General features: G+C 48.4%; 1 protein-coding gene across 1 annotated transcript; it reads right to left on the bottom strand.

Annotated features, from left to right (window-relative positions):
- Positions 1–2,410: 2,410 nt before the first annotated feature.
- LOC143963855 (olfactory receptor 11A1-like) lies at positions 2,411–22,524 on the bottom strand. Its single transcript, XM_077473592.1, has 2 exons — positions 22,506–22,524; positions 2,411–3,868 (listed from the first exon to the last, which is right to left on the bottom strand). The coding sequence occupies exon 2, from the start codon at positions 3,830–3,832 to the stop codon at positions 2,903–2,905; it is 930 nt and encodes a 309-aa protein (XP_077329718.1). The 5' UTR covers positions 3,833–3,868; positions 22,506–22,524; the 3' UTR covers positions 2,411–2,902.
- Positions 22,525–22,574: the final 50 nt, after the last annotated feature.

Genomic DNA, 22,574 nt, shown 5'->3' with positions numbered 1-22,574 from the left:
AGCCCTCCGGCTTTCACACTGGAGTGAAAGGGGCCAGTTTTTTCAGGCGCTACACAGGCGTTATTTTTAGAGCTGTAGCGCCTGAAAACCGCCTCGGTGTGAAAGGAGCCTTCCGGGATCTATGTTCTTAATCTTTCCCCCAGAAGAGGGGATTTTGACCAGGTTCTACAGTAGAAAGAAAAGAGATGGATTTTTTGTTTGGGCTTTCTTATCCTGATGGGCCTCAATACACAATTAAATCTGCAGCTCTTCTTAGTAACCTAGGTCACACCCCCTTAAGGACCATTCTACACATATGTGTAGCATTTTAGGCTACCCAATATTTTGATAATTGGGTAGGCTATTGTCTTTTTTGTCCCCTGGCATTTTTGACTCACAGTCAGGTGTGTGTCAGTTACTATTTAGTCACATTTATTTATACGTGTGTCTATATGTGGTCTGTGTTGTGTGTATCATCCCCTTTTTTTATCCCCAATGAGTCTTTTCCTGTTTCTCTCTTTGCCGTTTCCCCTAGAATAGATGTATATTCATATAGGGGATTTTAGTGTAATTTGGTAGGCTGACCAATGTATAACTGCACGGTTGGGCACCAGCGCCTTTTGAAATGTGGTACTGTATATCCCTGCAATACTTCAGTGATACTGGGCTATGACATTCTTCTTACAATAGTTTTTATTTGAATGATTTCTTGGAAAGTTAATTTCAAATTTTCATATGGGCAGGCAATGATAAACTAATCACAGCATAGATGGGGACTGCTCCTTTAAGTGATTCTTTGCTTGGTGGGCATGAACAGGAAGTGGATGATCATAAGAAGGAGCTCCCGTTTACGACCTTTATGTCCAGATAAAGCTACACACTCTTTAATGGTGAAACGCATTGACATCATTTCCGGTCGGACGCCACGCCAGGGCCGTCTTTAATATTGATTGGACCCTGGGCAAAACTTTTCTTGGAGGCCCCCTCTCCATGCAGTTTCTCTCTCCGCCTGCTCCGAGACATACAATAAATAGCAGCTAGACTCAAAATCAGTTTACTGAATCAGATCAGGCAGCTATTGCGATTGGTTGCCAGAGGTTTCAGTGTATCATTACCGCTCACTGGACTGGTTGCTAGAGGTTACAGAACACATTACAGCTCACTGGTTAGTTGCTAGAGGTTACAGTACATGATTTCTGCTTGTTGATTGGTTGCTAGAGATTACTGTGGATATGACCTCAGGGAGGCCTGATATACATATCAATGCCGGCTCTATTTACATATGAATGCTAGTAATCTACATGTAAACACATGGTCTCCAGGTGAGTCATCTGGGACACAACACAGGACTAAAACCTCAAGGGGCGAGGGAATTTAAACCAGCATAGTTAGCAAGTATGAAGCAGCTGCTTTGGGCCCCACAACAATGACAGGGCCCAGGGCAGCTGCCCCTTTTGCCCTGCCTTAAAAATTGGCCTGCGCCACGCTATGGCGACATTCCCCAGTGAGGTTGCGGGCCTGCACACCCAGGATGGGATTATGACCGTTAGGTCTTGGTAACAAGTGGCAAGCAGTTTAATACACATTGTGGCTAAGCTGGTCCGGTATTTTGCGAAATATCCCAGAAGATAACGGCGCTATGCATGACACAGCAGTGTACCTCTCTGGATGAAAGTGACTTATGGACACTAGGACTCTGTGAGCACAGTTCAGTGTATGCAACATCGCCGGAGGCAATGAGAACCCCTATCGGTTGATCGGGAGTGGTAATGTACAGCATTCATTTGTTTGTCCAGAAATCACATCAATTTGTTGATCTACTGTGCACACCATTGGGCAATCGCGCTGTACACAGACCAGTGTTGTGAAGCTTCCCAATCCCGAGATGGTGTGCAGCCATGGCTGTGGTAGACACAATGGAGGACCTAGGAGTTGTACCATGAGGAGGGTATCAAATATCTGCCCCAAAAATTGCTGATATTTGTAAATCACTAGTAAAAGATTGATGTTTATTTACGGACGCATTAATACAAATTTGACAAATGAAAATTTGATTTAACTTAAAATAAAGTCTACAGACAAATTATGCCTCTGTCCTCATGGAAATATTCTCCCTTAATTACTATCCTCTTGTCAGAGGGATCAAGACAATGACAGTAAATAAAAGAAAACCTTAATGGGGGGTGGTTATAACCTCTGTCAGGTTTCTTTAACCACCCCTGACACCCTGTGTGTTAGGGACAACAGTGTAGGAAATTAAGGAAATTCTTCCAATGGAATTAAAAACCTGACAAAGGTTCAAACTCTTTTGCCAAGCTGTCCGACACTAAAAAATTAATCTTAAAAGACTTCAGCTAGAACAATAAAAAAAGAGGATTCTACATTGTTTACTTTTTGTAGTGTGTTCAACATTTATTTAAATGTACTCTTGCATCCAAATGAAGAAAGCATACACATATTTATATCTACTGTACATAAATCAATAGTTGCCATACAAGTCTACTTATTTTGGTATAATAAAAATACGAGCATACTGAAAAATCACATCAACCTCTATATATACAGTATAGAATCACAATCATTTATGTAGAAACTCTTTTCCATTAGCCCAGCCGTTCCCAATGTTTTCAACACAGAGGAACCCATGAAATAACTTTCTGGTTTCAGGGAACTGCTAAAAATGACTATATCTACAACTCATTAAACATTAGTGTGATGGTCAGTGGGAACAATGCTCTACACTTGTGGACATTGGGAAGACTTACCCCCTTACAGATAGCTAAAAACATCATTGTTGTCAGTGGGAATTTATCTGAGAGGCAGAATTTGCTCATTGCTCAAGGAACCCCCAGCAACCTCTAGAGGAACCCTTGGCCTCCATGAAACCCTGGTTGAGAAACCCTGCATTAGCTGGTAGATAGTTCTAAAGATGGATAAATCTGTTAATAACACTTCTAATCTCTTGATTCCTCAAGCTGTAGATTAGAGGATTGACTAGAGGTGTAACCAGGGTGTACAGCAAAGAAAGACCCTTGTTTATGTTTAAGGAACTTTGGTTTGGTGGGAAAATGTATATAGATCCTAAGCTTCCATAGTAAAGACACACAACAATGAGGTGGGAACTACAGGTGGAAAAGGCCTTCTGTCTTCCAGTGGTGGATGGGATCTTCAGGATGGTGTGAAGAATGGAGATGTAAGTGGTTGTGATGAACACAAATGGACAAACAACAACAGGAAAACACAACACAGAGGTCACCAACTCAACAGAAGTGTTTTCTGAACATGAAAGTTCCACCACAGGAGAAACATCACAGTAGAAATGATTGATAGTATCTGGACCGCAGAATTGTAAACGGCCTAATAAAACATATAGTATAAAGGATACTGTGAAGCCCACCAACCAGCAAGAGATAACTATCTGCGTTTGCTGTCCAAAGGTCATGATGATAGCATAATGTAATGGTTTACATATGGCCACATATCGATCAAAGGACATTGAAGCCAACAATAAACACTGAGCCACTGTAGGAAAAGCTAATAAAAAGAATTGGAAAATACATCGGGCAATGGAAACTTTCCCACCACCCACCAGTATCAACCACAACATGTTGGGCACAATGTTACTGGTGAAGATGATTTCGGATAAGGACAGCTGACTGATGAAGATGTACATGGGAGAGTGAAGACTCTGGTTGAACACAACCAACGCAACAACGAGGATATTGCTGGTTAAGGCCATGATGTGAATCATCAGAAAAACAATGAAAAGTAGAATTTTAAAGTCTTGAAGATCTCCAAATCCTAAGAGTAGAAATTCTGTCAGCAATTTTTGGGTTTGGTTTCTCGTCACCATTGTTGGGATTTCATAACAGAAGTATTCAACAATGTGCTAAAATAAAGTAAAAAATTGTGTGCTTTGAAAATTGTGACAAAGGTAATTTTAGAGAGATACACACATACTATTTTTAATTTCTACGACATTGAATAGACACTTCCACCACCTCTGTGGAGTATTTGCCTTTATGGACTCCTTTATAGAATTTGCTGCTACTCAGGTACGAATACCCATTTGGCACTAAAGCACCACTGTACAGCATTATATGACAAGTTGCTTTGCAAGGACTGTTCCTGTATGTTTGCATTACTTCAGTAAAGACTGTTTGTGTTCCTTTAAATGCCTGTCTGAAGTCTCTGTAAGTGGTGGATTGCATAGTGTATCTAAAGAACAGGGCTTGTAACAAAGGACTGTAGGTACATTTTAGTCCAACGTGTAGTTTGCCGTCTAGTGTAGGCTATATTGCTGTTGCTAGGGACAACCGTATATGTGTCATTAGCTTAAATCAACCAACCAGCCAGGAGACGGGTGACTTGGCATTGGGTGATTGTTACTCTGGTAGTGAAGGGTTGTTTTGCCTGCCCCATTTGCTTTCAGCTGGTTCTCCACATACTGACAACACAGCGTACCTAGGCACAAAGCCTGTGAGTCACGGGAGAGAGAGTAGAGGGGCTCCTGGGAAAAGAACAGGCATGTAGTTGTGGTACAGTTTGTTTCCTGTATCCAGTAGCAACAGTTGGACATGTCACTGGGAGTGAGAGGAATTGCTGGGTTGGTGGATGCCAATGCAGGCTCTGTGACACTGGTTCCTAAATGTTTTGTACCTAGGAGTGGTGTTCTCTAAGGCCGCGTACACACGCGGGGACTGTTCGCTCAACTTTGTCCGTCAAACAGTTTCAGCGAACAGTCCGCTCAAAATTAGCATGGACGGACTTGCCCACACACGACGAACGAACAGTTTGCTGAAACCGTGCGCGATGACGTGAACGGCACGTACGACGGGACGGAAAATACGACGTCCTATACACTGCATTACAACTTTCGGCATGTAAATCCTTTCTGAGCATGCGCGGAACTTAGTTTGACGAACAAGCCTACACACGAGGGGACTGTTCGCTGAAACCAAGTTTCAGCGGACAGTTTTTCGGAATTTCCGAAAAACTTTGTTCAGCAGACTGTTCGCTGAAACTGTCCGCTGAAAGCCCACACACGGGCGGACTGTCCGCCGAAACACAGTTCAGCGGACAAAGTTGGGCGAACAGTCCCCGCGTGTGTACGCGGCCTAACTGTAGTGGTGTTTAGTAGGGATGGGCCAAACACCCGCCGGTTCGGTTCGCACCAGAACATACCGAACAGGCAAACAAACACGGTTAAAGTCTATGGGACACAAACATGAATAATAAAAAGTGCTAATTTTAAAGGCTTATATGAATGGTATTGTCATGAAAAGTTGGGGACCCGGGTCCTGCTCCAGGGGACATTGAAAAAAAAGGTTTTAAAACGGCCGTTTTTTTCGGGAGCAGTGATTTTAATAATGCTTAAATTGAAATATTCCTTTAAATTTCAGACCTGGGGGGTGTCTATAGTATGCGTATAAAGTGGCGCATTTTTCCTATCTTTAGAACGGACTGTTCTAAACATGGAAAAAATACACCACCTTACAGGCAGAAAATTAAATTTCTAAAGGAAAAAAGCAATTTAAAAGTACTAGCGGCTATAATGAATTGTCGGGTCCCGGCAATACAGATAAAGGTAATTGTAAAAAAATGGCATGGGATTCCCCCCCAGTCCATTACCAGGCCCTTTGGGTCTGGTATGAATATGGGGACAAGGGCCTCATCCCCACAACCCTTGCCTGGTGGTTGTGGGGGTCTGCGGGCGGGGGGCTTATTGGAATCTGGAAGCCCCCTTTAACAAGGGGACCCCCAGATCCTGCCCCCCCTGTGTGAAATGGTAACGGGTACATTGTACTCATACCATTTCACAAAAAAAGTGTCAAAATGTTAAAAAAAAAACACAAGACAAACTTTGGGACAAGTCCTTTATTAAAAAAATGAAAACGTCCCACAAAGTCCATTCATCTTCTTCTCTCGCTCTGCCGACAGACCAAAAAAAAAACCCCTCAGGCCCGCCACCAATCCGCCTCCATGGGAGGCTCCTACCATCTGACGCGTCCTCGCAGGTGACAGTTCTTATATTACTGAGGACGGGGCCACATGGTGACATGCCTGTGTGACCCCCCCCCCCCCTGCCACACGGGGACCTCCCCATGGCTTTCCTGGTTATAAGAGGGGGTGGGGCCACAGGGGAAGCCATTGGGAAGTACCCGTGCATCAGAGGGGGGCAGGGTCACCCAGGTACGTCACTGTGTGGCCCCGCCCCTTCTCAGGAAAGCCACAGGGAAGTCCTTGTGTGGCAGAGGGGGGGGGGTGGGGTCACCCGGGTATGTGACCGTGTGGCCCTGCCCTCAGTTATATAAGAACTGTCACCTGCGAGGATGCGTCAGATGGTAGGAGCCTCCCATGGAGGCAGATCGTGGCGGCCTGAAGGATTTTTTTTTCTGGCCTGTCAGCGGAGCGAGAGAACAAGATATGTGGCCCCTCCCTCATTTATATAAAGCTACCCCAAAGCACCCCCCTTTTTTTTAAATTTTGGTGCGGGGTTCCCCTTAAAATCCATACCAGACCTGAAAGGTCTGGTATGGATTTTGAGGGGAACCCCTACGCCATTTAAAAAAAAATAATTGTCACAGGTTTCCCCTTAATATCCAGACCTGAAGGGCTTGGTATGGAATTTGGGGGGACCCCCCACTTAATTTTTTTTTTTTACATCTTGGTTCGGGGTTCCCCTTAATATTCATACCAGACCCAAACATGTTTTTTTTCAATGAATTTTATTAGGGCTGTGGAAATTAAAGATTAATTCCTCGATTAATTGATTCATTTTTTTGATCTATCAAAATTATTTTGATTGGTACTCACCTCTCCGCCAGGTCTTCAGGGAGTTCCGTCAGAGATCCGGTGATGTCACGGACATCGATGTCACCAGACTCCTCCCCCCTTCCCCAAGTGCCTCTGTCTGCTAACGAAGGGAAGGGGGAAGTAGTCCGGTGACGTCGAAGTTCTGATTGAACGTAACGCGTACGGGGGAGGAGCTACGCATGACGTCACCCGCTGCTGCCCTACGGAACTAACACAATTGCCGTTTTTTGTTTGAGCACAAAAATTAAATCTTAGGCTAGGTTCACACTGCTGCGATGTCCATGATCGGATGTGATTCGCACCACACTGCAGTGAAAATCAAATGCGATCTCTGTGCGATGCGATTTCAGCCATACAGATAGTATGGCTGAATTTGCATCGCATCTGGCCCAAATTCGTACAGGACTCTTTTTTTGGTCCGCAGCAGAATCGGATCGCATGGGTGTTCACACCATGCAATCCGATTCCTGTCCGAGTTTGCAGATCGCACTGCGATATGCGAACTGATTTGGAGGTGTCATTAACCACTTGCTTACTGGGCACTTAAACCCCCCTCAGTCCCAGACCAATTTTCAGCTTTCAGCGCTGATGCACTTTGAATGACAATTGCGCGGGCATACAACACTGTACCCAAATGAAATTTCTATCATTTTTTTCCCACAAATAGAGCTTGACAAGGTAGCCAGATACCTTACTACGCCAATCCATACATGTACACCCCTTTTATACCTTTTCTTATAAAAAATGACACAGACACCTGCTGGATGTAAATGGCCTTTCCAGGCCTTTATTTAAACAATAAACCAAACTAAAACTTTTTCTTTAAAACTTCTGTAACCATTTTATTTTACCATATATTTTCTTGTAACCAAAACCAGCTCATCAGATAAACAGTTGTTGATCCCTGACGACCCCATTTCAACTTGAGCCTGTAATCCCAACTTTTTATGGCATTCGTCCCCAGCCGCCAACTTGCCTCGGGGACTTACCAATTGACCACAGACCCCCAACTTATTAGCCCGTCAGTCTGGCCAGCCGCCAGACCACCCGGGAGGACTCCATACCCATGATGGGTCCTAACTTTACCAAAACCTAATTTGGAACAGATAGATTGCATACCAGCCGTCAAGGACCCTACCGCCACGCGTACTCATGGTCACCCCATATCCAACCAACCCTCCCCATTAACAGGGCGGGCGGGCGGGAACGTTCCTCCTGACCTGCTGCTCCAGACTGCTGACCCTCCTAGACTCACGTGCCTTCACATCAACTCTACTCCACCCCCTCTTACACCATCCTCCAATCAGGTAAGCCTTGTAACATTCTTAACCCCTCGTACCATTCCCCTGCGTAAGCCTTGCACCCTGTCATGTATGTCCTACGCTTACGTTGCACTACAGCTACGTACATGTCTTGACAAGGTAGCCAGATACCTTACTACGCCAATCCATACATGTACACCCCTTTTATACCTTTTCTTATAAAAAATGACACAGACACCTGCTGGATGTAAATGGCCTTTCCAGGCCTTTATTTAAACAATAAACCAAACTAAAACTTTTTCTTTAAAACTTCTGTAACCATTTTATTTTACCATATATTTTCTTGTAACCAAAACCAGCTCATCAGATAAACAGTTGTTGATCCCTGACGACCCCATTTCAACTTGAGCCTGTAATCCCAACTTTTTATGGCATTCGTCCCCAGCCGCCAACTTGCCTCGGGGACTTACCAATTGACCACAGACCCCCAACTTATTAGCCCGTCAGTCTGGCCAGCCGCCAGACCACCCGGGAGGACTCCATACCCATGATGGGTCCTAACTTTACCAAAACCTAATTTGGAACAGATATATTGCATACCAGCCGTCAAGGACCCTACCGCCACAGCAGCACAAGAGTGACACCTCACCCTTGTGCCTGCCGCCACACCTGCAGAGCCCTGCCAATGCCATCTTCCAAACCCAAAGCCCACAGGTCAATCCCGATTGGGTTAAGGTGGACACCATCCCCCCGTAAATACCTCCACGTCTCCACTTCCAACTCCCAATGCCTCACCACAATACCACCATTCCGGGCAACAAACCTCCCCACCTCTTTGTTCACCTTAATCCGGGCCCTATTAATCTTCTCACAAGACCGGGCCCCCCTCCAAGACATGCGGGCCACAATATCGGACCACACAATAATCATGTCCGGGAAGGCAGTACGAAGCCTGAGGAAGTCCCACCGTATGTCTTTAATGATGTTGCGCATCGGCCTGACAACCAAGTCATTACCTCCCACATGTAGGACCAGTACGTCCGGTGCCCGATCCAGGCCCGCATAGCGATGAACCTCTGACACCACCCTGTGCCACATCAGTCCCGGGATGCCAATCCATCGAACCCGGCCTTCATCCCTGGACAGTCTGAGTTGCCTGCCGTCCGGCCTTACATCCGCCCGTCTAGCCCCCCAGAACACAAAAGAATGTCCCAAAATCCAAATGAGACATCCCGGCTCTGAAATGACATAACCAAAAATTAACCAACCCAACCCAAAACAACCAAAAACATATAGTCGACCACTCCAATGACCATACTCCCACCCCTTTTACACGAGGTGCGGTCGCACATAAAGCCGATACCTCCGAGACTCCCACCTCCCAATTTGCTTAATAACCTCTTCCGGCAATCCCCATCTAGCTGCCTCCGTGGCCGCCCCTATCCGGAAGGAATGAGCAGCATACTCTCCCGGAGACAAACCCCCGCTCCGCAAACACTTCCTCAACACTGCCGTAAATTGAAACCGCGAAAGGCACGAACCATCCGCATGCATGAATAACACCCCGTCCCGGTCCGGGCGAACCTCCAAATAAACCCTTAAAGCCTCCACCGGACAAAAACTAGGGTCCGTCCCCCGAAACAATGTTACCCGCACCCCTCTACCCAACTGGTCCGTTTTGGACTTCCTGACCAAAATCACCACCGAAGAAGGGGCCCATGAAACGTCACCCCTCCCCAAACCCCCCGGAGCTGTTTTAGATGGCGACACCAATTCTCCTATCCGAAACGCCCCAAAAAATGCCACCAGGAAAGCAGCTCGGAAAAGTAGTTGTTCAAAAACCAGAGAACACACTTCCCGGACGTGGCTCAACAAAATACCCAAAACTTCAAAAGAAATCGGGCGCCGCAAATCCCGTTTTGCCGCCCCTTTTCTAAAACCCCTCAACGCCTTTTTAACTAAAAAATTCTTAGTCACATCCGCCAACCCCTTACATTGAAACAAAAAGGCCAAAGCCGACATTTTCTTGCTGACTGCCGAGCCCGACACCCCAGACACATAATTGTAACAGATAAAACCCAATACCCACCGCAGCAGCTCAGCCGGGCCCTCCGACCCCCCAACCTCACCCAACCAGTTCGACCATTCCCTCCACACTGCATTATAAGCCGCTCGAGTACCTGCACTCAACGACTGCTGAATCAGTCCTCCGATGATTCCAACGCAATCCCCCACATCTCTGGAGGGCACGGGTCCCCGCGTCTGTTCGCGTCCGGAGCCATTCTGCGAAAGTCCTCCCACTGGAAACGAGACAGAGCATCCGCCAACTTATTCTCAATCCCAGGGATATGCACCGCATAAACAAACGCATTAATCCGTAAACAACTGAGTACCAACCTCCTTAACAACCTAACCACCGGGGGGGAGGAGGCCGAAACATTATTTATGGCCACCACCACTCCCATGTTATCACAATGGAAGCGCACTTTTTTATCCCGGAGCTTGTCCCCCCACAATTCCACCGCCAGAACTATGGGAAAAAGCTCCAGTAACGCCAGGTTAGTTAAAAACCCCGCCTCCCTCCAAGAGTCCGGCCATGGTTCGGCACTCCATTGCCCCTGGCAATAAGCTCCATAACCTGCCGAACCTGCTGCGTCAGTAAACAAAACCAAATCAGCGTTGCTGACCGGTCCCTCCTGCACAATCGCTCTCCCATTAAACTCCACCAGGAACACCCCCCATACACCCAGATCATCCCGTAAGTCTCTGGACAACCGCACAAAATGAGTGGGCACCTTCACCCCTGCTGTGGCTGCCGCCAGTCTCCTGCAAAAAATTCTCCCCATAGGCATAATCCTGCAAGCAAAATTCAATTTGCCCAGGAGCGATTGCAATTCCTTCAACCTGAGTTTTCGTTTTCCCCGCGCTGCGACCACCTCCTGCCGCAGCGCCACCACCTTCTCCTCAGGCAACCTACATTCCATGGCCATGGAATCAATCGTGATTCCCAAAAACACTATCTCCGACCTGGGACCCTCCGTCTTCTCCCTCGCCAAGGGAACCCCAAACCGTTCGGCCAAATGTTGCAACGTCCCCAGCAGTATCCCGCAGCCGCGGGATCCTGGCGGCCCTACACACAGGAAGTCATCCAGGTAATGTATGACCGAGTTGACTCCCGCCGTCTCCCGAACAGCCCATTCAAAAAACGAACTGAACAGCTCAAAAAGTGCACACGAGATAGAACATCCCATGGGCAAGCAGCGATCGACAAAATACGACCCCTGCCAGCAACAACCCAACAAGCGCATACTCCCCGGATGAACCGGCAACAAACGAAATGCCGCCTCTACATCCGTTTTAGCCAAAAGAGCCCCCCTGCCATACTTTCTCACCCACGCTATCGCTGCATCAAATGATGTATAAGTAACCGCACAAGCTTGCGGGTCAATACCATCATTTACCGATCCGCCCCTGGGGTAAGACAGGTGGTGAATCATCCTGAATTGCCCCGGTTCCTTCTTCGGAACAACCCCCAAAGGCGAGACCACCAGATCCGCCATCGGAGGGGCAAGAAATGGGCCGGCCATCCGGCCCAACGCCACCTCCTTAGCCAATTTTGCCGACACCACGTGTTCATGCAGCAAAGCTGACCTTAAATTCTTGGCCAGCGGGGGAACCTCCCTCAACGCACTCGGAATCCTAAACCCATCCCGAAAACCAGCCTCCAACAACCCCGCCGCCGCACGATCAGGATACCTACTTAGGAAAGGAAGCATCCTTTCCAGCCTCACCGGCGTCATCCCTTTTTCCAGCGAAATCTCCAGTACGACCTTTGCCCTGTCTGAAACAACGTGCGAAGGGGTGCCCTCCACTGCATCCCGAACACTCGTGCTTGTAACGACAGGCGGTACCAAACTTGCACGTCCCGTCGTTAAATTGCCAGCAGACCCCCTTCTTTTTTGGGGCCAGCGATCCCGCTGAGGCGGCGGCGCCGGCCCCCCCTGGAAAAAACTGTCCCGGGGCCCGGGCCGAAGTCATCAACTTCATCCACAGGCTGATGTCCTTGTGGTCCCACCTAATGGACGTCCGTACCGCTTTGCGTTGACGAAACTGTTCGTCATAACGTAACCAGGCCAAGCCCCCATAAACCCTGTGCGCCTCACTAATGGCCTCCAGGTAACAGAACAATGCCGAACAATTCTCCGGCGCCTTTTCCCCAATCACGCTAGCTAAAATCGCAAACGCTTGCAGCCAATTCGCAAACGTGCGCGGAATAAGCCTATATCTCCTCTTCTCCTCCTCTTCTTTCTTGCTCTCATCCGGCTTGACCCTGTCTAAATTAAATTTCTCCAACGGCAACAACGAGAAGATCTCCACAAACTCGTCCTTCCAAATCTTCTCCCTCACCTCCTTCTTCAAATGCGCCCCTAACGGTCCCTCGAAGCACACATAAACTTCGCTCCTCGCCGCATCTGCCAAGCGAATCTTTTCAGCATCCTTGTCTTTGTCCACCGTAGCCCCACTTGGTCCCTCGCCGTCCTTCCGCGCCAGCACCTCCCTCTCTGTCTGCGTCTCCGCTGCCACCCCACCCACCGACAACCCCAAACCGGAGGGGACAGCCGTCCCCAGCTCTAACCGAGCCGCGGCGGGCGGCCCTACCCATGGAGTACTCGGGGCGTGCACCGGCCCCGAGTCGCCCTGCAGGCTGCGCAGCAGCTCTTTCAACACCACCAACAACTCCCCCCCCCCTTCGCCCCCCCCACCCCTGCATCCCCCCCACTCACCCCCGCAAGAAACCCCCCCACAGACCCCAAGGACTTACCGGGCTGCTGTTGCCTGGAAGGCCCTCCAGCCGCTGCCCCTACTGCCGCCGCCGGATCGCACTCGTCCTCCTGCAGCTCTCCCTCTTCCATGCTGCTGTCCTCCGTCAGTGTCCTGACCCTCGGGGGCCTCTGCGCTGGCATGCCAGACGGCCCAGGCCGCTCCCGACCGGTTTCCTGTCGTTGTACATGGCGGCCGCCATGTTTTTTGTTTACTAGGACATCACTTCCGGTCGCGCCGACCTCACTTCCGCCGACGTCATCAGCGTGCGCCGCGCCGAGCGCGCGCGCGCTGTTCCTCCGCTGGCCCTCCCTCCCAGGCACAGAAACATGCCCGGAGGCGTGGCCACCCGACTGCCGCTCTGCATCCTCTAATGGGCCCCCCCCCGAAGCTAAGATGGCGCCCACACGTGGCAGGCCGACGGCCGCCTCCGGGACAAGGCCGGCGCCCGAGGACCCCACTCTCCCCCGTCGAGCGGCCCCCCCGACCGGAGCATCGCCAGGGGGAACCACTGGAACCACCAACGATCGCGCGGTCCTGGAGGTGGCCTGAGGCAGGATCCGGTGAGTGACCCCCCTCCCTCTGGGACTCAGCCGGGGACGGGGATTCCTCCCAGGCCCCCCACTAGACGACCGGGGTGTCTGCTTAGCAGGGGGGCCTGAAGGGGCCCAACTGGGGCTCCCAAGCCGGCGCTGAGTACGGGGGGCAATATCAGGGCTAAGGCACACAGGGGGCCGAGACCTCCTTGCCCGTGTCGAGGGTACCCCATCTGCGGAAGGTCCCTGCCCTACCCCTTGAAGGGTGGCCGCAATTTGGCTTTGTAACCAGTCTGCGCCATGCTGTTCTGCGGCTGATCTAAGCTGGGCCCAAAGCTGCTCTAACCCACTCATCTTTTCCAGGTAGCTGATCCTGAACGTTCCTCCTGACCTGCTGCTCCAGACTGCTCAACGTTCCTCCTGACCTGCTGCTCCAGACTGCTGACCCTCCTAGACTCACGTGCCTTCACATCAACTCTACTCCACCCCCTCTTACACCATCCTCCAATCAGGTAAGCCTTGTAACATTCTTAACCCCTCGTACCATTCCCCTGCGTAAGCCTTGCACCCTGTCATGTATGTCCTACGCTTACGTTGCACTACAGCTACGTACATGTCTTTCTTTTGGTGGTATTTAGTTACAGCTCGGAGTTTTATTTTTTGCTAAACAAACAAAAAAAGATGCAAAAAAAAAAAAAAAAAAAAAATCATGTTTTAATAGTTTGTTATAAAATTTTGCAAACGGGTCATTTTTCTCCTTCATTGAAGTGCGCTGATAAGGCGGCACTGATAGGCTGCATTGGTGGGCACTGATGGGCTGCATTGGTGGGCACTGATAGGCTGCATTGGTGGGCACTGATAGGCTGCACTTGTGGGCACTGATAGGCATAGTTAAGGCGGCACTAATAGGCACAGATAAGGCGGCACCGATGGGCACAGATAAGGCGGCACTGATGGGCAAATATGGGCACAGATAAGATGGCACAGATGGGTGGCACGGATAAGTGGCACGGATGGGTGGCACGGATGGGCACTGATAGGTACCACAGATAGATGGGACTGATGGGCACTGATAGGTGGCACTGATAGGTGGCTCTGATAGGTGGCACTGCTGGGCACTGATGGGCGGCACTGCTGGGCACTGATGGGCGGCACTGCTGGGCACTGATGGGCGGCACTGGGGTGCAGCACCTTTGAGGCAGATTGGGTGGCACTGTGGGTGGCACTGTGGGTGGCACTGTGGGGTGGCACTGTGGGGTGGCACTGTGGGTGGCACTGTGGGGTGGCACTGTGGGCATTATGGGCACAGACGGGGGGCACTTACTTTTACTTTGTTATTTTTCAGGATGGCACTGCGGGAGGCAGGTGGGCACTGGCAGGTGGCATGTGCTGCCTTTCATTGCTGGCCGTGATCGGGACTGATGTCCCGATCACGGCCGCCGGTGATCGGCTTTTTTTTTTTCTCCTCGCGCTGTCAGCGCGAGGAGGAATAATAGCCGATTACCGGCTCCGTTCTATCACATGATCAGCTGTCATTGGCTGACAGCTGATCACGTGATAAGGGGTCGGGATCGACCCCTTACACGGATCGGTGATCAGGCGAGTCTCACGGACTCGCCGATCACAGAGCGCGCCGCGCGCGCCCCTCAGGGGGCGCGCAGGCCGCTCGTAACCAGGACGACGTCAATAGACGTAGTCCTGGAAATCTAGGTCCGCGCTAATGCCGTCATTCGGCAATAGCGCGGTACCCAAGTGGTTAACTAATGCAGAGTTGCAATGCAAGGAGATCAGTTAAAAGTAGTTGGATCTGTATGTGCGTTATAATTAATCAAAATTAGCCAATTAATCGATTAGCCAATTCATTGATTTAAAAAAAATCAATTAATTGAACACGGAAATTTTAATCAGTAACAGCCCTAAATTTTATCTGTATTGCTGGGATCAACAATTCATTATAGCCGCCAGTACTTTTAAATTACAATTTTTCCTTTAGAAATATCATTTTGTGCAGGGACTGTTCCAAACATGGGAAACATGCGCCCCTTTACAGGCATACTATAGACACCCCCCTAGCTACGAAATTGAAAGGAATATTTTACTTTTATTGTTTCACTTTAAGCATTATTAAAATCACTGCTCCTGAAAAAATGGCTATGTTTAAAACTTTTTTTGCATTGATACATGTCCCCTGGGGCAGGACCCGGGTCCCCAAACACTTTTTGTGACAATAACTTGCATATAAGCCTTTGAAATGAACACTTTTGATTTTTCATGTTAATGTCCCATAGACTTTAATGGTCTTTCGGCGGCTTTCGAATTCGCCCTGAACACCGCACACAGAACATCCGAACAACCAAAGTTCAGCCTGAACTTATGCTCGGCCGAACCGTTCACCCATCCCTAGTGTTTAGAGTGCTTAGTATTAACAGTGCAGTCAGTTAGCCACGGGTTGCTAGAGGATCAACTGTGCTCATTGCAGCTCGCTTCTAAGTCTGGAGTTATGCCTTAATGTTGATTTCACATGACCACAAACTCCTGCTTAGAACCTAGGCCAGGGGTCTCCAAACTCTTCATTTCGAGGGCAACATCGTATATGTTACACATACTCGCGGGCCGAAAAAAATAATTTATAAATACATTTGCATCAGCGGAATGTAATAAAATTTGCCAGGCTGCTGGAAGCGGGGCTGGATGGTGCACCTGTATACTCCTCTTGTAGCTAAGTGCTGCAGCCTCATGCAGCTGGTTAAAATTCCAGTGTGCATTAGGGCCTTACATCTGTGTCCCCATCAAAGTCTCCCTGCACATTTGTGTCCCCATCACTCATCAGTGTTTCCCTGCAAATTGGTGTCCCATTATAGCCCCCCACACATTGGTGTCCCCATCACCTACCAGAGGATCTTTGCAAATTGGTGTCTCCTTTAGTGCCCCTCTGCACATTTGTGTGACCATCAAACCCTCCACACATTTATGTGCCCATCAGAGCCCCCCCTCACATGTTTGTATGCCCATCGGAGCCCCCCTGCACAATTGTGCCCCCCTCAGTGCCACAATCCCCCCAACTGTGTCCCCTTCAGTGCCATCAAAGCGCCCACCACCACCACTGTGTCCCCTTTAGTACCATCAAATCCACCACCACCACCGTGTCCCCTTTAGTGCTATCAAACCCCCCACCACCACCACTGTGTCCCCTTCAGTTCCATCAAACCCCCCACCACCACAACTGTGTCTCCTTCAGTGCCATCAAATCCCCTTACACCACAACTGTGTCCCCTTCAGTGCCATCAAACCCCCCAACACCACCACTGTGTCCCCTTCAGTGCCATCAAACCTCCCACCACCACCACTGTGTCCCCTTTAGTACCATCAAATCCCCCACCACCACCGTGTCCCTTTCAGTGCCATCAAACCCCCCACCACCACAACTGTGTCCCCTTCAGTGCTATCAAACCCCCCACCACCACAACTGTGTCCCCTTCAGTGCTATCAAACCCCACAACACCACCACTGTGTCCCCTTCAGTGCCATCAAACCTTCCACCACCACCACTGTGTCCCCTTCAGTGCCATCAAACCTTTCACCACCACAACTGTGTCCCCTTCAGTGCTATCAAACCCCCCCCCCCCCCCACCACCACCACTGTGTCCCCTTCAGTGCTATCAAACCCCCACCACCACCACCACTGTGTCCCTTTCAGTGCCATCAAACCCCCCACCACCACAACTGTATCCCCTTCAGTGCTATCCAACCCCCCACCACCATCACTGTGTCCCCTTCAGTGCCATCAAAACCCCCACCACCACAACTGTGTCCCCTTCAGTGCTATCAAACCCCCCACCACCACAACTGTGTCCCCTTCAGTGCTATCAAACCCCCCAACACCACCACTGTGTGCCATCAAACCTCCCACCACCATCACTGTGTCCCCTTCAGTGCCATCAAACCCCCTACCATCACAACGTGGTCCCCTTCCGTGCCACCAAACCCCCCCCCCCACCACCACCACCACTGTGTTCCGTTCAGTGCCATCAAACCCCCCACCACCACCACTGTCTCCCCTTCAGTGCCATCAAATCCCTATCACAACCACCACTCTGTCCCCTTCAGTTCCATTAAACAGAGCCAATTCATCCCCGTGTTTCCTCCCCATCAGCCTTCCCGTACTTTACTGCTTACAGTGTGTCTCAGTGCAGATCTTCTGCACCTCCTGGTTAGTGATGGGAAGTCCGGATCTTTAAAGTGAATCGGTTCATTTCGAACTGCTCACTGAAATGAACCGATTCAATGAATCGATTCTTCGGTTCTTCGGTTCACTTGCTGAGTCTACTGACAAGCAAGTGAACCGAAGCTCTGATTCAATCATATTAAATGAGTAGAATCAGAAGAGTAATTCACACAGAAGGTTGGCAGGTCCTGGGGATGTTTACTTTGATTTAGTTCATCGGCGCAGAGCACAAGTCTATTGTTGTCAGATTAGCTCGGTGTCATGAATTTTGGTGATGCACAAACAGCTGTGTTAGGCTGGGTTCACACTTGTGCGATGCAGGAACCCTACGATTCCACTACGGGTTCCTGCATCGCACCCGACTCGCACAACAGTTCACAACGACACATGCGAACTGCTGGGGAGTGTCATACAATGTTAATGACACCCCCATTTCAGCTCGCATGTCGCACTGCAAAGTGTCAATTTGGACATGAATCGGATCGCATGGGTTCCAATGCGATCTGATTCTGGTGCGGACCAAAAAAAGGGTCCTGTGAGAGTTTAGTCCGAATGCGATACGATTTCAGCCATACTATCTGTATGGCTGAAATCGCATTGCACGGACATCGCCTGTGATTTGCACTGCAGTGCAAATCACATGCGATTTTGCACTATGCAGCAGTGTGAACTGGCCCTGAGCCTAGGTTTCCACAAATTTGATGGATAGCAATGTTAACTGTGAAGTTGCCCCAGAATGCAGTTCACATGCACACAAACCCCACTTTTCATTTAGGCTCTGTTTCCACTTGTGCAACTTGTACTGCGACTTGGGACTGCAAAGTTCCATGACAAGAAGTACCCGATTTCCAATGAGTACCATTCATTTATTTTTTTTGTCCAAAATATTTTATTGAGTTATCACAAAATACAGAGTAATGCATACATGAGCCAAAGTTCCAAAAACAGAATAATGACTGTTATCAGAAGTATATCTGAACAAGATAAACATCGAGTAAAATACTGATGCCTCAATATAGGGAAAAATAAACAATGAAAATAGTGAACATATACGATGCGGTCAAAGAGACATGTCATATTAAGAGATATAGGAGCCAAAGTAATGGTAAGGGAAGTGGGAAGGGTAGGGAAAGGAGAATTGGTTATTGTGGGAAAGCCTAGTTGAATATATACCTGTCTCCGGTCACCCCTAGAGGGATCTGACGAGTACCATTCATATCTGTGCGACTTCAAGTCACAGTGACTTCAAAGTAGTCCCTGCACTACTTTGGTCCCATTGTAATGTGACTTGAGGTCCATAAACCTCCAGAATACACAGGCATTGCTTCAAGTCGCGGCAGAATCATGTAACTTTCAGGCTTTTCATGCTAACACAGCCTGAAAGTTGCACAATTCTGCCGCAATTTTGATGCGACTTTCAAGCAATGCCTGTGTATTCCGGAGGTCTATGGATCTCAAATTGAATCAAAGTGGGACCAAAGTAGTGCAGGGACTACTTTGAAGTCGCACAGATACAAATAATACTCATTGGAAATCATAGAGTACAAAGTCGCAGGACAAGTTGCACAAGTGGAAATGGAGCCTAAATGAAAAGTGGGTTTTTGTGCATGTGAACTGCATTCTGATGGGCCAACTTCACAGTTAACATTGCTAGCAATCAGATTTTTGGAATGATGATCAGATTTTACTACCACTACCATGGGCAAAGTATTCAATCGCTAAGGCTATTTTCACACTTGTGCGACTTGAAAGTCAAGTGCATTTGCCATGATTTTTGCCACGACTTGAAGCAATGTCTGTGTAATCTTGAGGTCTCTGCCACAAGTCACATCAAAGTCGGACAAATGTAGTACAAAAACTACTTTGAAGTCGCACAGATATGAACTGAACTCGTTGGAAATCATGGGGTGTGACTTGTCATGTGACTTTGCAGTCTCAAGTTGCAGGACAAGTCGCACGAGTATGAAAGGGCCTTAGGCTGTCTGTACCACCTGATCACTGCTGCTACCTCATTGGTTTAGTGTATTGTTTTACTGGTGGTGACTCGTGGTTCTTTCAGTGTACTGTGTTCTAAAAACTGATATGATTCTTTAACTCAGTAACTTGTATGATTCTTTAACTCGGTATACTGTGTACTCCTGGCTCTTGTTTTAAGTTTGTATCCAGTTCCTGTGTGTCACTGTGCTTTGAGTCAGCTGATTGGTTACAGGGAGGGGCGGAGCTCTCTCACTCTAGGATCATATTACCAGGCCTGCTCTGCTATGTACTGAGTGCAGAGTGAACTGTTTCAAACGAATCAGTTCACTCAGATGAATCGATTCATCCAGTTCACTGAAAAGAATCGATTCAAAAGAACGATTCGTTCATGAACTGGACATCACTACTCCTGGTCTCGGGTTACACAGGCACGTTGTATGTAAAATTAAAGCGCTAATGGACACCGATGTAAACAGGCGGGGCAGGATCCTGGAGGTGCAGCCAGTCTGCACTGAAATACCTCATTGGTTGAGGCCAGGCACCAGAAATGGTTGCGAGACCTGCAATGCATACTTCCGGGGTGGGGGTAAGTATGCATCACAGGTTTCGCAGCCCGACAAAGCTTTGTCAGAGAGACCGTCCCTGATGACTCTAGTTGCGGGTTGTTAAAAACATTCTACTGGGCCAGACGTGGCCCACAGGCCATATTTTGCATACCCCTGACCTAGGCAATTAGCGAGTGTAGTTCTCAGTTTCCCCTACTGGTGCACTTCAGCCCTGCCCATATCTTCGCATTCAGTAACAGAACCCTTTACTGAAAACCTAAAGTCAAAAAAAATCTAGAAGGGTGTTCTCTTAGGGTTGATCATAAATATAGGTAAGACAATTTGGTGACTGCAAACATCAGGCCATTTAGTGTACCTTCACTTTGCAAGTTTTATTATTTTCTGAGACAGATAGAGCTTTCTTTTGGTGGTTTTTATTTTTTTTCCAATTAATCGAAAAAAGACCAAAATTTTGGAAAAGAAAGTTTTTTCTTTGTTTACTGATATAAAGTATAGTAATATAAAGTGTAATATAAAGTATAATTATAAAGTAATTTTTCTTCTTCGCTGATGGGCACTGATGAGGTTGCACTGATGTGCACACTGATGGGGCTACACTGAGGCTACACTGATGGACACTGATGAGGATTGATAAGACAGATGGGCATTGATGAGGCTGCACTGATGGACACTGATAAGCTGCACTGATGGGCACTGATGAGGAGGCACTAACAAGGTTGCACTGATGGGCGTCAATGGGGCTGCACTGATCATTAATGCCCTTATTATTAATGTAAATAATGTACTCACTGTGTCCTGACAAATTCGATTTTTCTTTCCTCGCACGCTGTCTCTATGTGAGGAAAGAAGAGCCGATAACTGGCAAGTCTGTCCTTATTTGTGTGGACTTTTATTGGACGCAGCTGATCACATGGTAAACGTACGCTGTGATTGGCCCTTTAACCGGATCTGTGATCCGCTGTGTCCAAGGCACACAGCCAGGGCCGTCTTTTCGCATGGGCAGTTGTCCAGTGACCCCAGCCAGGGCTGGACTGGCCTACCAGGATACCGAGAAATTTTCCGGTAGGCTGCCTGCCCTGGGGCCGCTTTGAGGTGCAGCTGCAGCGCTCCACTCTTTCCCTCTCTCCCCCTCCTCCTGTGCATCACAGAGCTGTCTGGGGCTGTGTTCGGCGGCCGCGCTGTAACAAGGACCTGCCTCCTTAGACACTGTTACAAAGTGGCCACCGAACACAGACCCAGCCAGCTCCGTGATACAAAGGAGGAGATGCCCTCTGTGTGTGTGTTTTACCAGGCGATGGTGAGCCTGTATTAATTGGCACGGTGATGCTGCATTCATGGGCACAGTGAGGGTGCAATTGTGGGCACAGTGAAACTACATTCATGGGCACAGTTAGGCTGTGATTGTGGGCACAGTGAGGGTGCAATGGTGGGCATAGTGAAGCTGCAATGTTGGGTACAGTGAGGTTGCATTCATGGGCACATTGAGGCTGCAATGGTGGGCACAGTAAGGCTGCAATGGTGGGTACAGTGAGGCTGCAATGGTGGGCATAGTAAGGCTGCAATGGTGGGCATAGTAAGGCTGCATTCGTATCGCCATATGTCTGATTTTAGCGGATCGGATGGCAGACGGGCGTCAGCGGACACATCTCCGCTGACATCCGTCTCCCCATAGGAGTCAATAGATGGCTCGCTCGGATCCGCCTGACAAACAGACAGGTGAATCCGAGTGGGCATGCCATATGAAAGGGGTCTTACACTCCACTCCTCTAAGACTGACAATGCTGCTGTCCAAAGGTAACCCCTGTGCTCCTTTATCCAACGTGGGGGCACTCTAATACAAGAGGTGTGTTACTGGCATGACGTCACTCCCGCACATGCGCATGGGAGCCGCCGGTCATCGGCGCAGTACAAAGTAAATATCTCAAAAATCCTGCATGTTTAGGAGATATTTACATTACCTATAGGTAAGCCTTATTATAGGCTCACCTTTAGGTACAACTTGCAAGTGGAGGTTTACAACCTCTTTAAATAAGCCCGATAATGTTCATTGAAATGCAGCTGATGTTTTCCTTCCCATCATTTTTAACATTAAAGGACGTCTACAAAATAAAATTATTAAATAAAAAAAAAATGAATAGTCCTCTCAATTTGGAATGTAATGGAGATGGAGGAAGGCCGACATGTTTGAAGTCCAGCCTGAGTGACAACCATGGCTTCTTTCAAAGATACAATGGAGGAAAATAAAAACTCAATGAATACAGTAAAGTTTCAAATGTTAAAGTAAAGGAGTAAATGATTTCTCTTGTGATATCACATTTAATACCTGAAAACTTGCCGTGTCACTTTTCATATGATGATAAATGTTAGTATCTGTTATGGTGTTTTTATACAT

The sequence above is a fragment of the Lithobates pipiens genome, unplaced genomic scaffold (assembly GCF_037356315.1).
Source record: "Lithobates pipiens isolate NorthernLeopardFrog02 unplaced genomic scaffold, aLitPip1_a1.2 Scaffold_8, whole genome shotgun sequence".
Lineage (NCBI taxonomy): Eukaryota > Metazoa > Chordata > Amphibia > Anura > Ranidae > Lithobates > Lithobates pipiens.
This window is presented reverse-complemented; position numbering and strand designations above follow the sequence as displayed.

Excerpts from the sequence above, each read along its gene's own strand:
- LOC143963855 (XM_077473592.1), bottom strand. The coding sequence starts at position 3,832 with ATGGTGACGAGAAACCAAACCCAAAAATTGCTGACAGAATTTCTACTC.